This window comes from Anguilla anguilla, chromosome 8 (genome assembly GCF_013347855.1).
Source record: "Anguilla anguilla isolate fAngAng1 chromosome 8, fAngAng1.pri, whole genome shotgun sequence".
Classification (NCBI taxonomy): domain Eukaryota; kingdom Metazoa; phylum Chordata; class Actinopteri; order Anguilliformes; family Anguillidae; genus Anguilla; species Anguilla anguilla.
Window position 1 is genome coordinate 31,016,943 of NC_049208.1, and position 15,268 is coordinate 31,032,210.

The 15,268-nt window shown below is 52.8% G+C and overlaps 1 protein-coding gene across 3 annotated transcripts in view; it reads right to left on the reverse strand.

Annotated features, from left to right (window-relative positions):
- The window catches only part of trioa (trio Rho guanine nucleotide exchange factor a), a 129,334-nt gene that overhangs the window by 23,266 nt on the left and 90,800 nt on the right, over positions 1-15,268 (reverse strand). For 2 of the 3 annotated variants that reach the window (XM_035427916.1, XM_035427918.1), the window contains exons 19-36: positions 13,935-14,084; positions 13,575-13,689; positions 13,048-13,163; positions 8,985-9,107; positions 8,214-8,408; positions 7,634-7,749; positions 6,519-6,585; positions 5,958-6,067; positions 5,430-5,499; positions 5,027-5,116; positions 4,396-4,488; positions 3,936-4,047; positions 3,659-3,849; positions 3,021-3,122; positions 1,731-1,760; positions 1,494-1,633; positions 894-993; positions 275-518 (exon numbers count right to left, since the gene is read on the reverse strand). In XM_035427916.1, the coding sequence (XP_035283807.1) occupies positions 275-518; positions 894-993; positions 1,494-1,633; positions 1,731-1,760; positions 3,021-3,122; positions 3,659-3,849; positions 3,936-4,047; positions 4,396-4,488; positions 5,027-5,116; positions 5,430-5,499; positions 5,958-6,067; positions 6,519-6,585; positions 7,634-7,749; positions 8,214-8,408; positions 8,985-9,107; positions 13,048-13,163; positions 13,575-13,689; positions 13,935-14,084 (2,164 nt within the window). The remainder of the gene's footprint in view (positions 1-274; positions 519-893; positions 994-1,493; positions 1,634-1,730; positions 1,761-3,020; positions 3,123-3,658; positions 3,850-3,935; positions 4,048-4,395; positions 4,489-5,026; positions 5,117-5,429; positions 5,500-5,957; positions 6,068-6,518; positions 6,586-7,633; positions 7,750-8,213; positions 8,409-8,984; positions 9,108-13,047; positions 13,164-13,574; positions 13,690-13,934; positions 14,085-15,268) is intronic. The other variant, XM_035427917.1, reaches the window with a different exon arrangement.

Sequence of the window (15,268 nt, forward strand, 5' to 3'; positions counted from 1 at the left end):
AGTGCTCATCCAGGCCAGCAGAGTGGTATAATGCTTAGGGAACTGGGGCTTGTAACAGTTGTGGGTTCGATTCCCACGAGAGGAACTACTGTTGCACCCTTGAACAAGGTGCTTAATCAGAAGGACTTCAGTCATCAGCCATGAGTATGATTCCTTACGTAGAGCAGCTGTTAGGTGCCCACATTTGTTCCCTGACAGGGGCCCAGCAGCCCCGCCCTCCCAGCCCAGCAGCCCTGCCCTCCGGGAACCCCCACGCCCCCCTCCCGGGCGGTACCTTTGTGGTTGAAGATGCCCTCCATCTCCATGCTGCTGCGGGAGTGGGCGATGCAGAGCATGGCGCAGAGCACCAGGCCCTCCTGGGCGGGCGAGCGGTCGGTGGTGCGCACCAGGCACCAGTCGGGCTTGTCGTGCAGCCGCTCCAGCACCTCCACCGTCTGGCCCCGCCGCACCGTCAGCTCGTTGCTGTTGCTCGCCATGAAGTCGTGGATGACCACGGTGAGCTCGCACCCGCCCGACAGCTGGGGAGGGAGAGAGAGAGGGAGAGAGGGAGAGGGAGAGAGAGAGAGAGAGAGAGAGGATTGATTACTTTGAGGACTACCGCCACACAGCTTTAGAGCAGCTATTCCTTTAGCACTGAAAAGTTCAGTAATGGATGAAAATACACTGAACAAATTGAATGTGTTCATCTAATACACATTCAACTCAGGCACTGAAACTACAATTGAAGAGCTCTTTTATTTGAAAACACAAAGATCTTTTCAGCCTGTGTTCTGTACCGGGCCCTGGTGCGCATTAGAGCTGATGAGTCTGGATGACTGGGCTCAGCCGGTGCTCAGGTTCAGGGCTATGAATATCCTTAGTTGGGGGAGGGGGGAGGGGGGGTGAGATCTCACCTTGTCGCTGTCCAGGGTGTTCTGGGAAGTGCGAGAGGCGAGGGAGATGGTGTCGGGCTGACTGCTGCCGTCTCCCTGGCTGTCCAGGTCCTCTCCGTCCCTGTGTAACCACGGAAACAGCAGTCACTCAGACTAGAGGCAACTGCCAGGTCATCTGTGTACTAAATTCATAATGTCTACTACAAGATTCTGCACTCAAAGTAGCTTTTCTAACTGAGAAACTGCAGTGCATTCTGTACTCCTGTAGTTTTAAGTAGAGTATCTTGCTTTATTAGAATACCTTAAATGTGTGTAGGACTGGAGTCAGAATTGAACATCCATAGAAGAGCTATGATCCGAAAACAAGGGCTATGACCCTCTGAATATGTTTGACTTTTTCTAAATTCTGGGAAAAACTTCTTGAGGAGAAAAAAAAAACACTACTTAAAAAAGCTTGAAACCTCAAAAAGAGGACACAGTGGTGAATTGGCGAGCCATTTTTAGAAGCTATTCTGGGGCAGAGCTGTGTAAGAGGCTCTAAGGGGCATACCGAGGCATTAAGTTTTATGAGGGTGTGAGAGCAGAGTGCTTTGTCAGGGGGGGCGGGGCGCTCCACAGTACCTCCTGCCCTTGTGTTTGGCCGTGGTGGCTTTGGGGATGTGGATGGGCTCCTTGAGCGCCCCCTTCAGGTGGATGGTGCGCTCCTGGATCACCTCGCGGATGTGTTTGATCCAGTCCTGCTTGTTCTCGATGCTGGAGGCCTGGAGGGGGCGGGACAGGGGGCGGGAGCGTTAGCCCACTCCGACCCGGTTCGCTCCGCTCTTATTGGATGGCGTTCGGGTTAGTGGCAGTACTCACCATAGCTCCATGTTTGCATCCCTGACTTGGCTTTGTTTAAAATATAGAATAGAGAATTTCACTATTTTTGATACGGGTCAAAAAAAAAGTATACATTCACGACGACAGATGGCTCGGACGGACGGACGGACGGACGGACAACATTGACTGCCTCATCACGCCCAATTTGTGCTGTGCATTATAACTGGTGGTTTCTCAGTACAGACAACTATTGGAGTCTGGATATTTTCCAGCTCTAGATAAACCATCATCCCTGTTTGCTTTTAGGGACCAAGACTGCCTAACAGAGTGTGGTTCTGTCTGTTTTTCTGGGTTCTGCATACAGTATAACCCCTATACCTCACTATCTTTCAGGTACATGAAAGATATGCAACGGTCATTAGTATGCAATAATGATACAAGTACTGGAACTTGTATTAAGGAAATACAAGGTGCAAACAGATAAAGAGCAATCCTATCTTTGACTGGACTGTGCATACTGCACTGCCTATCAATAGTAACCTTAATCAGCAGTCTACATTGCATGCCATTAAGTTTTAGTGTGTTAGTAAAAAAAAAAAAGAAAAGCCAGAAAAACACCCTTTTACAATGCACACAGCAACCCGCACATTCCCAGCCATTAGTTTGGTAGTAGGCATTTTGTTCACCATTAGTACCAACTTCGCTTAAATCAGGTAACATGCTTTTCCAACAATTGACATAACCAAATGCGTTCATGACGAAGTCGTTACGTTTATTTTTAAGGCAGGTTTTTGGAGAATGGGGTGTGGAAAACAAAAAGGCAATGGGAGGAGTTTCATTTAAAAGAGGGGGCGGGGCATATTTTTAAATGGAGGATGCAACTGGAGACTGATGTCTTGAAATAAAGCAAAAATAAAAAAACTACCATTACTTTTCTTGGCGGAAAAGTAACGGGCATATGGGAGCCTGGAGGGAATTTCAATGTGCAGGGAAGTTCCTCGAGGGGTAAAATAATGTCAATTGTGTTAGCAAAAGCATGTTATCCAACAGTCATTACTTAAGTGTTCAGAGATACAAACATTTTGTGTAACAGTCTTATCAGTGCAAATACATTTGATCCTACAGAGTCCGCAGACAAACAGAACTAGTTTGAACAGTGGGCAGATAAGGCTAAGGGGCTAAAGTGCCACAGAGATTAGGTGCAGCTACAGCTAGCGTCCCTGTAAAGCTGGAGGACGTAAGCACGGCACGGCACGCCACGCTCATGCACACGGCACACACAGCACGCCGGTCCCGCCCGCGTCGGCGACGCGCCCCCGTTACCGTTACCTTCAGGACGATCTTGTTGTCCGAAGTGGGGGTGCGTCCGATCCACAGCGCGAATTTGCAGGGGTCGCCCTCCACGTGCTCCGTAACCCCCAGTTCCGAGGTCTACAAACACACACAGACGCACACATACGCACACAAACCCAGACACACACACACACACAAACAAACACACACACAGACACACACACACACACATACACAAACAAACAAACACACAGATGCAGACACACACACACACACACACACACACACACACACACACACAAACAAACACACACACACACACACACACACACACACACACACACACAGATACACACATACGCACACAAACCCACACACACACACACACACACACACAGATACACGCACACACACACACACACACACACACACACACACACACACACACACACACACACACACACAGATACACACATACGCACACACACACACACACACACACACAGACACACAGACACACACACACAGACACACACACACACACACAGACACACACACAGGAGAGAAAGCCGAGCTGAGGTTACTGACTGTGATCCCAGCAGAACAGAAGCTCAGCAGCAGGAGAGGCTGCTTTGCAGTATTGCTGTGTAACAGCTCCGCGGCGGGTCACTCACGAAGAGCTTGCTCTTGTAGATGTACTTGCTCCGGCCGCTGGAGTCCTTAACCTCCTTGCTGAAGACGAGGGACATCTCGAAGAGGAAGAGGTGGCGCTCGCGGCCCTTGCGGATCAGGGTCTTGGGGTCCCACACCTGGAAGGACTCCTGGAGGATCAGCTCGCCCTGCGACTCGATGTTCTCGTCGAACCCTGGGGGGGAGAGGGGGAGCGTTACGGTCTTGGGCGTGATCGTGTGCGTGCGTGTGTATACGAGCGTGCGTTAGCGTGTGGCGCACCTTCCAGCATGCTGAGGTGCATGGCGTCGTTGGCTCTCTTGGGCACGCTCAGCATGACCTCCAGGCCGTCCTTGATCTCCCCCTTGCCCTCCTCGCAGCACGTCAGCAGCTCCTGAGGACCACAGCGCCAGCGGAGCACGTTAGCACCAGCATCATTAGCACTGCTATCATTAGCACCGCTGTGCTACCAGAAACCAAAAGAACCCTCCACACAAACCTGCTGAGCTCTCATTAGGAGGGCCAACAACTACAGAGAAAAACGCACCATGTCCATGAGGCCGATTATCAGGGATTTAGAGGTGTGGATCTTACAAGGCCCATTATACGCACATCTACATTGTTAGTATGACACTGTATAGTGTTGAATATGTATGTGTAGATGTGTACAGGACATGTAATGACACTTAATGTTGTGTGTTGATGTGACGCTGCATAGTAACTGTATCAGCAGAACACGCACCTTCAGAAGAAGCTGGTACTTGGTTATTCTCTGCACTGGCTTGATCAGGTAGGAGGAGATGGAGTTGGCCAGTCTGTGCCTTTGCTGGATCTCCTGTAATGCAGAGAGAAAAGGGGTGGAGCGTTTAGGGGCTGAAACTCATCAATCCTGCATTCTAACCAATGGCAGGCTGAGGAGAGGGAGGCGCCTCCCCCTGGGGTCATCGCCAGGCAATGGCTCTTGAAGGTCACAGTCTTCAGTGGGAACGTGCAGAACCGACTCCACATCTTTACCTCCGTTTTCTGTACAAATAACATCTACTGCAGGCTGACAACATGGCACTGTCACCATAGCTACGCTATGGAAAATATCTTCAAAATCACACACTTCACTTCAGAAGTGTCCTTCACTTCAGAATGCACTACACACAAAGATAGTTCATAAGTCAATAAAACACATTCAACGGTCCCTAGTTGATCTGTGCCTACATTCACCACTTTGAACAGCATTCCTTGGAATTAGTAGAGCACTGCTGACAACCCTTTCTTTACAAACGGAAACAAATGGCGGCCATTCTGAGGGCATTGACCTTTGACCCGTGAGGCTGGTTGGTCACAGCCCATAGAACAGAGCACGCTCGCCGCGCACTCACGTCAAAGTAAGCTCCGGCGTGCTCCAGTATGAGCTGGGTGGAGTCCGGCTTGTTCTTGCAGTAGTTCACGTACATCTGGAATTTGTCCGCCTGCACAAAGCATCCAGAGAGACATGTTTATTCAAACGCGTACGAGAAAAAGAACAAATTGGCTCTTTGCTTATCTTTCTCTACAGGAAAAGATTTATAGACAACGAAGCAAGTGGACATTTGGGTGCAATTTCAGACTCTGATGCTGTTCCACGTCAACACTGCTCTTCAAAAAAAAATTCGCTCTAAATAAAACAACCATTAAAGCCCATTCTGACATCATTACTACAAAATCGCTGCAGTTTTAAGAATGTGAATGGCTTCATAGCTGCAGTGCGTCAGAGCCGTTTTGCTACGGACGTCGTTCACTCACCCAGGTGACGAAGCAGTGGCCCACGTCCTCGGGCAGCTGCTCGTATTTCTCCAGCTCCTTCAGGAAGATGCTGTGGCCAGGAGAGGGCGCGAGTGAGCGACACTGAGACCAGTACGACTGAAACCAGGCTTGGCCCGGAACTTTCCCCAGCTACAGTAACACACACTCAGGCGAGCCACGAGCTGACTCACAGGACATGAATGCAGGACTCGACCAAACTCGACTCGACTTCAAAGTAAAACATACGAAGATGCACTTAAGCTGCATTTTAATGCATGTAAATATATGCTATATAAATAAAGCTACTATTATTGTTATTGTTATATATTCGGCTAATTGACTAATTGGAAAAACGTCTAAGCAAAGCTAATATATGAATATGGGTTCCATGCCTTATAAACACAAGACAGAATGAAAGAAGGCTTAGCATATCCATTAGTCTGAATACAGGCTCAGTGCCTCAGGAAGGAAGTCTCATGGAGAACAGCATGTGACCACAGCAGTGTGACTCTGCCGCGTCTCGCTTACTTGTGGTGGAACTCGTAGAGGTCCTGCATGTTGCCGAAGATGATGTGCTCTTTGTTGACGATGCCCGGCGGGATCTCCTCCACGCCGCTGGTCATCTCCCACAGGTACGTCTGAGCGTACAATGCAAAATTAATACAAAACTAATGCAGAATTTGGTAACTAGAATGCGTATGTATCATAATGTGCTATCAATGCTCAGTGTTCGTTGTAAATTTGAATGCTACATGTCCTCTGTGTTCTGCTTCATGTCTACAGAAGCTGTGAAAAGCATATCCTCACTGAGAACAATACAGCCTAAGTCCCAAGACTTTAAAAAGCATGGGCAACAGGTACTCAGATAAATCATTTCACTTACTGCTAATCATGAGTTTAGGCAATGTGCTCTTAGCGAGCACTAGATGAACTACCATGTATATGTGATTGATTAAATCCAGAAGCCCAAAGGCATTGCTGGCTTCTTCAGTGTTTCTTAAGAGTGTGGAGGTACGGAGGTGTGAGTGTGGATGTGTGTGTGTGTGTGTGTGTTTCCTGCTCCCTGTGTGAGAGTGAGTTCCCACTTACATCCATGCACTCCCGCAGGTCCCGAACGTAGGCCTTCTCTGTCTGGATCAGCTCGGCCATTATGAACCTGGAAAAGACAAAGTCGCTCACGCGTTAGCGTCGCGGGCCTGTCGCAGCGCATTAGCGCTAGCGCGCGCGGCTCCCCCCTCCGCCACCAACGGGACCCAATGAGCCGGCTGCTCTTCAAAAGCCTGTTAAGAGCCGTAATGGCCGCCCGGCTCTGCTCAGTCGCCGTTTTTCACCGGGGCTTTGAGGCAGCCCGGGTGACGCAGAGCCTTTCCCGAGTCTTCATCAGCGGCAGATAGCATAACTCTCTGAAACGACGGCCTCGTACGCGCCGCGCGGCGCGGGTGCCCGTGTTCCCAACGCGCGATCGAAGGGGAAAAAACCGCCAATGTGCTTTACGGCTCCAATGGTTCACACAGTCGCTGCATTACTCATAAACATTAAAGATTGGGGCGCAAAGCGGGTTACAGGGCTAAACTGCCTCTGCAGTACGAACAGGCGCGACGGCGATGCGAAAGGGAGGGAAATGAGCACGCCGGCGTCCGCCATTTCACCATTTCACCATCCTCGGGCCTCCGGCGGATGACCCAGCTCAGCGGCAGCCGCACGGAATGTTCCGGAAGACACTTACAATAAGAAATCTAATATCTGCGCGGCTATAATCTCCCCTGGTTCGTTCATCGCTTGTCTAATTGCTTCATTTGCAGAAGGTTATTATACCGCGAGGTCCGCGCTCACAGCCTGATGAAACTCCTAAAGCAGAACTTCCAATCGGGGAAAGCAGTCAGGAGCAGAACAGCACAAAAGCTACTTTTCCCAGAAATCAGAAATTTGGCCACAGTAAAGGTCCAGATTCAAAAGGTTTTCCCCCCTCAGTTCTGAAACAACATTCTCCGCTGAGCGCAGTGACCACTGCAGCAGCAGCGCTGTCTAAGTTTGAACAAACAAAGCTGGACCGCAGTAAAATGGAGAACAATGTGTGCCGCGGTCGGAATGACTGTGGACAGCGCATTGTGTGCTGCAGCGGGCAGCTGTGGTTTCGGGTGAATGGGACGATGGGAGTTTTGCTGACAGGGTGCAGGGGTGAGGGACGGGGCGGATCTACGTACTCCTTCCTGCGGGCGGACTTGCGCCTCTCCTCGTTGAGCTCGTGGGCCGCATCCCGGAGCTTGACCTCTGACCCCGGGGCGCTGGCTGGGATGATGTCCAGCTGCAGGTCTTTGCTCTGGAGAGGAGGGAGAGCGAGAGGAGAGCAGGGTGAAGAGGGCTGAGGAGTGAGAGGGAATCTGCAAACCTGCACCTGAGACCAGTCCACCCACAGCCCAATAAACACAGAAACACACAAATACCTGCACACAATACGTCCATCTCACTCTCTCACACAGACTCACCCTCTCACAGACACACTCACAGCCACACAGACAGACACACACACACACACACTCATGCACAGCCACACTGACAGACAGAAAGACAACACACACACACACACAGACATACACTGGCACACAAACACTCACACAGACACACACACAGACAGTGACACACACACAGGCACATAAACACAGGCAAACAGACAGACACACAAACAGGCACACAAAATACAGACAGTTACACACAAACACAGGCACACACACACACACACACACACACACAGACAGACACACAGACACACGCGCGGGTGCGTACCGCCTTGTTGGAGTCGGAGGAAATGCCCAGCGCTTTCTCCAGAGAGGTGCGGTACTTGTCCATGCGGAGGGAGAAGTCTCGGTAGCGCTTGTCCACGGCAGTGACCCATTTCTTTATCTCCACCGCATGGGCGTGCCCTTTGTCACAAAAGCCATCGGCCAGCTGGATCAACAGTTTAACCCGCTCTTTGGTTTGCTGCGGGAGGCGTGAATAGAGAGGGGTGGGGGGGGGGGTTAGAATGGTGCTGCTGGAATGCCACAGCGGAGCGGGGGGCTTTGGGGGCGACGGACGGACAAACGGACGGACGGACAGACGGACGGAGAGCGCTGCGCCACACAATGGCAGCCGCCGGACGAGAGCGCGGCGGTGTGGCGGGCGAGCGGCCAGGCTAGCACGGCGCAGCAGCGCTGGGCTTTATTTAGCCTCACTGGCTCCCTGTCATTACACAGCCATGAAGGCCATTCAGCGCCGCGGCACAGGAAAAACCCAGCCACTCTCCCTTTGTAATTTCAGCTCTGAATTCACCCGAGTGCATAAACCCAGCCTTCCAGGGCCAGTTGGCACATAATGACATGCGGCAAAACTGTTTATTCAACTAAATAAAAGCTGAAAGGGAAAACTGAATGTGACGTTCCAATGGGGTCAGGAGCTTTTCCGTTTGGGAATGGGAAAATAGCGGTCATTATGAAACCCCTCCGCTGGTCCGGCGCTCTGCTCCGCCCCGCGCCTCGCCCCGCGCCTCCCCCCGCGCCTCCTCCCGCGCCTCCTCACCTTGGCTGTGATGTGGAAGTCCTCGTGCTCCTTCAGCAGCTCCTGCGTGTGGTGGATGCTGGAGCCCGTGGAGGTGTGTGTGGACAGGTAGAACTCGCCCGTGTCGTGGATCCACTCCAGGGCCTGCCAGAAATCAGCGGAAACGGCTTCAGTGACGCCAGCGACTGTGAGCGTGGAGGACTGTGACTGAGAGGTACTGTGTCTGCGGGGGTCAGTGAGGGACTGTGACTGAGAGGTACTGTGTCTGCGGGGGTCAGTGAGGGACTGTGACTGAGAGGTACTGTGTCTGCGGGGGTCAGTGAGGGACTGTGACTGAGAGGTACTGTGTCTGCGGTGGACTGCAAGAGACCGTGAGGGACTGACTGTGGGTGACTGTGACTGAGAGGTACTGTGTCTGCGGTGGACTGCAAGAGACCGTGAGGGACTGACTGTGGGTGACTGTGACTGAGTGACTGGGACGGAGGGACTGTGTGGGGGACTGTGACTGCAGGGGACAGTGACTGAGGGACTGACTTTGGGTGACTGTGACTATTTGGGGCTGTTATTTACTAAAAGCACAGAACTCTGATATTTCATTAAGTAGGCAAGTCCTGTTCTTATATTCACACGGTCATTGTTGTATGTTCTTTCTAATGTGTGACTTCAAACAGAGATGCCAGTTAGATGCAAATCAACTTTGGCTGCACAACAGATAATGTAGACATCAAAACTAATCAAATCACCATGTGAGGAACATAAAAAGCAAGAACCTGTGTTCACTGAACCCTATCAGACCTTTCAACCGCTGCACACTGACATGACCGGGGACTGCAACTGCAGAGCCAGTCAAATCACTACTGGCTGAATCGTCGCCTGACCCTCGTCTGTGTCGTAGCATGTCTGCTTTGCTGAATCTGCCCATAAGACAAATGAACACACTTCTGGGACATTATTTAACAAGCTCTATCATTTCAATTTTCCTAACTGATCAGTGGCTTACGCTGGAAGGGGTTTTGAGTCTTGTTTGCGCTGTCAGTCTCTCAACTCAAAGAGTGCAGATAAAGATAAATGTATAATATCAGCACACATGGCTGCTCCCCCTGCTGTTTGGAGATATCTGGTCCATATGGGCTCATTAGACACTGCTAATTATGCGCCGCTGCGAGACGCACAGCTGCAGCCGCTCGGCTAACGCGTATGCGCGCAGCTCAGAGAGGACGGAGCTGAAAACGAGCCGGGCAAGCAGGTGCCACACAGCGACGGGCTCCGTTCTGTTTGGTTAGGTAATGTAACTCCGTGCTTCATGCACTGCGCACGAGCGTCCACAAGGGGGCGCGAGGCACGGCATTCCCCCTGTATCAGTGCGATGTCACGCTCAGAAGGGAGGAGTTTGCCACAGTCAATCTGGAAAGCTGCGGCTCAGTTTGTCTGGAAGTGCTGCAGTAATCAACATTAATTATAACCTGTAACCGTGTGGCATGACAGGAGGGCAATTACACAGGCTATGTTCAGCATCTCCGCGCTGTCTGCCCGACTTCCCCTCTCCCCGCCCCCTCCACGCTACCCACCCCCCCACCCCCCCCACCCCCCCCGGCACACCTGCGCCGTGCCGTGAGCGACCGCGTGAGTTCCGCCCCAGCGGACCCGACCGCTCCCGAAGCCAGCCTGCGTTCTGAACGCAGCCCGTTTCCTGTGCGGAGACTGCAGCGGCGCCAGCTGTTCGGTGGCCTTGTGGGACCGTTGCATTCTGGGACAGGTGTGAGCAGCCCGGTCGTTTGTTGAGCTGACCGTTAGTGACATGGAGGTAAAATCTACTTTTAAACCGTCCACTGGGATTATAGGATGGTAGCAGGCAGCGCTACTTGAGGAAGAGGGCCTGGCTGCGTGTGGGTGTGTGTGGGTAACTGGGTAGGGAAGCTGGCTATGTGTGGGTACTGGGTAGGGGGACTGGCTGTGTGAGTACTGGTAGAGGGACTGGTTGTGTGTAGGTACTTGGTAGGGGGACTGGCTGTGTGTGGGTACTGGGTAGAGGGACTGGCTGTGTGTGGGTACTGTGTAGGGGGACTGGCTGTGTGTGGGTACTGGGTAGGGGGACTGGCTGTGTGTGGGTACTGGGTAGGGGGACTGGCTGTGTGTGGGTACTGGGTAGGGGGACTGGCTGTGTGTGGGTACTGGGTAGGGGGACTGGCTGTGTGTGGGTACTGGGTAGGGGGACTGGCTGTGTGTGGGTACTAGGTTGAGGGACTGGCTGTGTGTGGGTACTGGGTAGGGGAGCTGGCTGTGTGTGGGTACTGGGTAAAGGGACTGGCTGTGTGTGGGTACTTGGTAGGGGGACTGGCTGTGTGTGGGTACTGGGTAGGGGAGCTGGCTGTGTGTGGGTACTGGGTAGAGGGACTGGCTGTGTGTGGGTACTGGGTAGAGGGACTGGCTGTGTGTGGGTACTGGGTAGAGGGACTGGCTGTGTGTGGGTACTGTGTAGGGGGACTGGCTGTGTGTGGGTACTGGGTAAAGGGACTGGCTGTGTGTGGGTACTTGGTAGGGGGACTGGCTGTGTGTGGGTACTGGGTAGGGGAGCTGGCTGTGTGTGGGTACTGGGTAGAGGGACTGGCTGTGTGTAGGTACTTGGTAGGGGGACTGGCTGTGTGTGGGTACTGGGTAGAGGGACTGGCTGTGTGTGGGTACTGTGTAGGGGGACTGGCTGTGTGTGGGTACTGGGTAGGGGGACTGGCTGTGTGTGGGTACTGGGTAGGGGGACTGGCTGTGTGTGGGTACTGGGTAGGGGGACTGGCTGTGTGTGGGTACTGGGTAGGGGGACTGGCTGTGTGTGGGTACTGGGTAGGGGGACTGGCTGTGTGTGGGTACTGGGTAGGGGGACTGGCTGTGTGTGGGTACTAGGTTGAGGGACTGGCTGTGTGTGGGTACTGGGTAGGGGAGCTGGCTGTGTGTGGGTACTGGGTAAAGGGACTGGCTGTGTGTGGGTACTTGGTAGGGGGACTGGCTGTGTGTGGGTACTGGGTAGAGGGACTGGCTGTGTGTGGGTACTGGTAGGGGGACTGGCTGTGTGTGGGTATTGGGTAGAGAGACTGGCTGTGTGTGGGTACTGGGTAGATGGACTGGCTGTGTGTGGGTACTGGGTAGGGGAACTGGCTGTGTGTGGGTACTGGATAGAGAGACTGGCTGTGTGTGGGTATTGGGTAGAGAGACTGGCTGTGTGTGGGTACTGGGTAGAGGGACTGGCTGTGTGTGGGTACTGGGTAGAGGGACTGGCTGTGTGTGGGTACTGGGTAGAGGGACTGGCTGTGTGTGGGTACTGGGTAGATGGACTGGCTGTGTGTGGGTACTGGGTAGGGGAACTGGCTGTGTGTGGGTACTGGATAGAGAGACTGGCTGTGTGTGGGTATTGGGTAGAGAGACTGGCTGTGTGTGGGTACTGGGTAGAGGGACTGGCTGTGTGTGGGTACTGGGTAGAGGGACTGGCTGTGTGTGGGTACTGGGTAGAGGGACTGGCTGTGTGTGGGTACTTGGTAGGGGGACTGGCCGTGTGTGGGTACTGGGTAGAGGGATTGGCTGTGTGTGGGTACTTGGTAGGGGGACTGGCTGTGTGTGGGTACTTGGTAGGGGGACTGGCTGTGTGTGGGTACTGGGTAGAGGGACTGGCTGTGTGTGGGTATTGGGTAGAGAGACTGGCTGTGTGTGGGTACTGGGTAGAGGGACTGGCTGTGTGTGGGTACTGGGTAGAGGGACTGGCTGTGTGAGTACTGGTAGAGGGACTGGTTGTGTGTAGGTACTTGGTAGGGGGACTGGCTGTGTGTGGGTACTGGGTAGAGGGACTGGCTGTGTGTGGGTACTGGGTAGAGGGACTGGCTGTGTGTGGGTACTTGGTAGAGGGACTGGCTGTGTGTGGGCACTGGGTAGAGGGACTGGCTATGTGTGGGCACTGGGTAGAGGGACTGGCTGTGTGTGGGTACTGGGTAGAGGGACTGGCTGTATGTGGGTGTGTTTGGGTACGGGGTAGGGGTACTGGCTGTGTTTGGGTACTGGGTAGAGGGACTCAGGAGAGACGGTGGATCCTGGGGCTGCTGACCTGTTTGGCACTGCGCTCAAACACCACATACTGCTGACACTGGTCCAGCCTCCTCTTCCGCATGGTCCAGAAATGCAGAACCCGATTCTCCCTCTGCAGGAGCTCGTTTAGGATATCTGCACAAATGCATGCACAGACACACACAAACACACAAGCACGCAGGCACGCACAAACACACACGTGCAGAAAGACACAAGCAAGCAGAAAAAGACAGATGGTGAGCCATTTGAAATTCTGCATCCTTTCTCCTAATCTCTCATTTCAGAGCTTAGACTGCACTGGGAAATGGTGCATCTGTGAATCAGAAATATCTATAAATGTAGGTGTGTATAATCCTTTACCGAGACTCCATACCAGCAGGATTATATCTCATGTATCCACTCACCCACGCACACACACAGCACACGCGCACACACACTCACACACACACACACACACACACACACGCGCGTGCACGTAAAGGCTCACAGTGGCGTTCTACTCGACAGAGTGATCAGGAACGGCAGAAAGGGAAGAGCATCACTCACTTTTGACCTGCTGCTCGGGCGCCTTGACGTGGGACAGCATGCCAGGCATGTTGACGCTGTTCCTGTGCATGTACTTCAGGAAGACGTCCGCGTTGCGCCTGGCTAACGTGCACGCCTGCCGGGGACAGGGTTAGCGTTAGCGGCTCTGTTAGCGTCTCTGCCTTCTACACTATCATAAGCGCTGCAGGACTGAAACACCCGCACAGACGGAAAGAAAAGGCACACTGAGGACTATATCGTCTCACAGCAGAGCCGCTTGATAAAGAGGACTCTCTGGACCGGGTTAAGGGACAGACGCGATGCTTCACATGTCTATACACCCCCCAGTGTGCGACGTGAGCTCAGTGAGGTGGGCGGTACCTTGAGGAAGGCCTCTTTCTGTTCCAGGTGCTTGCTTATCATGGGCGTCACGTGGTCCGACTCGCAGTTGGGCCCCAGCTTGTCGGCCCCGCCGCACCAGTCCTCCTCGCGCTTGTACTCCTGCTCCAAGCTCTCCAGAACACTGCACACCTAGGGGATGGCATCACACAGTTAAAAACTACATTACCAAGAATGCAACAGGCTCTGCAGAAAACAGTACACCTACAGTGTACCATAGTTTTAAAAACACATGCCGCGGAGAATTCAAAGTTCCCCAGGAATCCGCCCACCTAACAGGGACTAATTTAAAACACGTGTCTCTCCTCTCTCCCACACACTAAACACCTTGGGTGGGAGCAATAAGCAACACGTTACATAACATTTCAGAAGTGATGGTTGATATAGCCTAGGGATGATTAAAAGTCTGCTCCACAATCCCTAGCTATGGACCCAATTAAGATTGTTCAGAAAATGGCGCATTAAATCCACTTATATACAGCGAACATGTCACTTAAAGCGGGGCTGGTGGGACCACACTTCATTAGACACTTGGATTAAGTCCTTGACAAACTAAGCCGAGTGATATGAATCATCGCCATGGCAGCAGCAGTTTTAAACGAGGGAAAGTGACACCACGGCAACGCAGGGATCTGAGTGCAGGCGTGTGGGAGGCCTGCGTCCAGCCTACACAGACACGTGCACGTGCGCACACACACATGTACATGTGCACATGTGTACGCGTATACACCCACACGCAAACATGCACGCACACACACAGACACACGTGTATACACCTACACGAACGCAGGCACACACAGAGACACATACACAGATGCACGTTTACATGTGCACAGGCGCATGCGCAAACACCCATATGCACGTACACGCGCACGTACACGCACAAGTACACACACAGAGACACACACAGGCGCTCACACACACACACACACACACACACACAAACACAAACACACAGAGATACACACAGGCGCTCACACACACACACACACACACATACAAACACACAGAGATACACACAGGCGCTCACACACACACACACACACACAGATACACACAGGCGCTCACACACACACACGCACAGAGATACACACAGGCGCTCGCTCACACACACACACACACACACACACACAGGCGCTCACACACTCACACACACACACACAGGCGCTCACACACACACACACACACACACACACACACACAGGCGCGCACACACACACACACACACACAGGCGCTCACACACACACACACACACACAGGCGCTCACACACACACACACACACACACACAGCTCACACACACACACACACACACA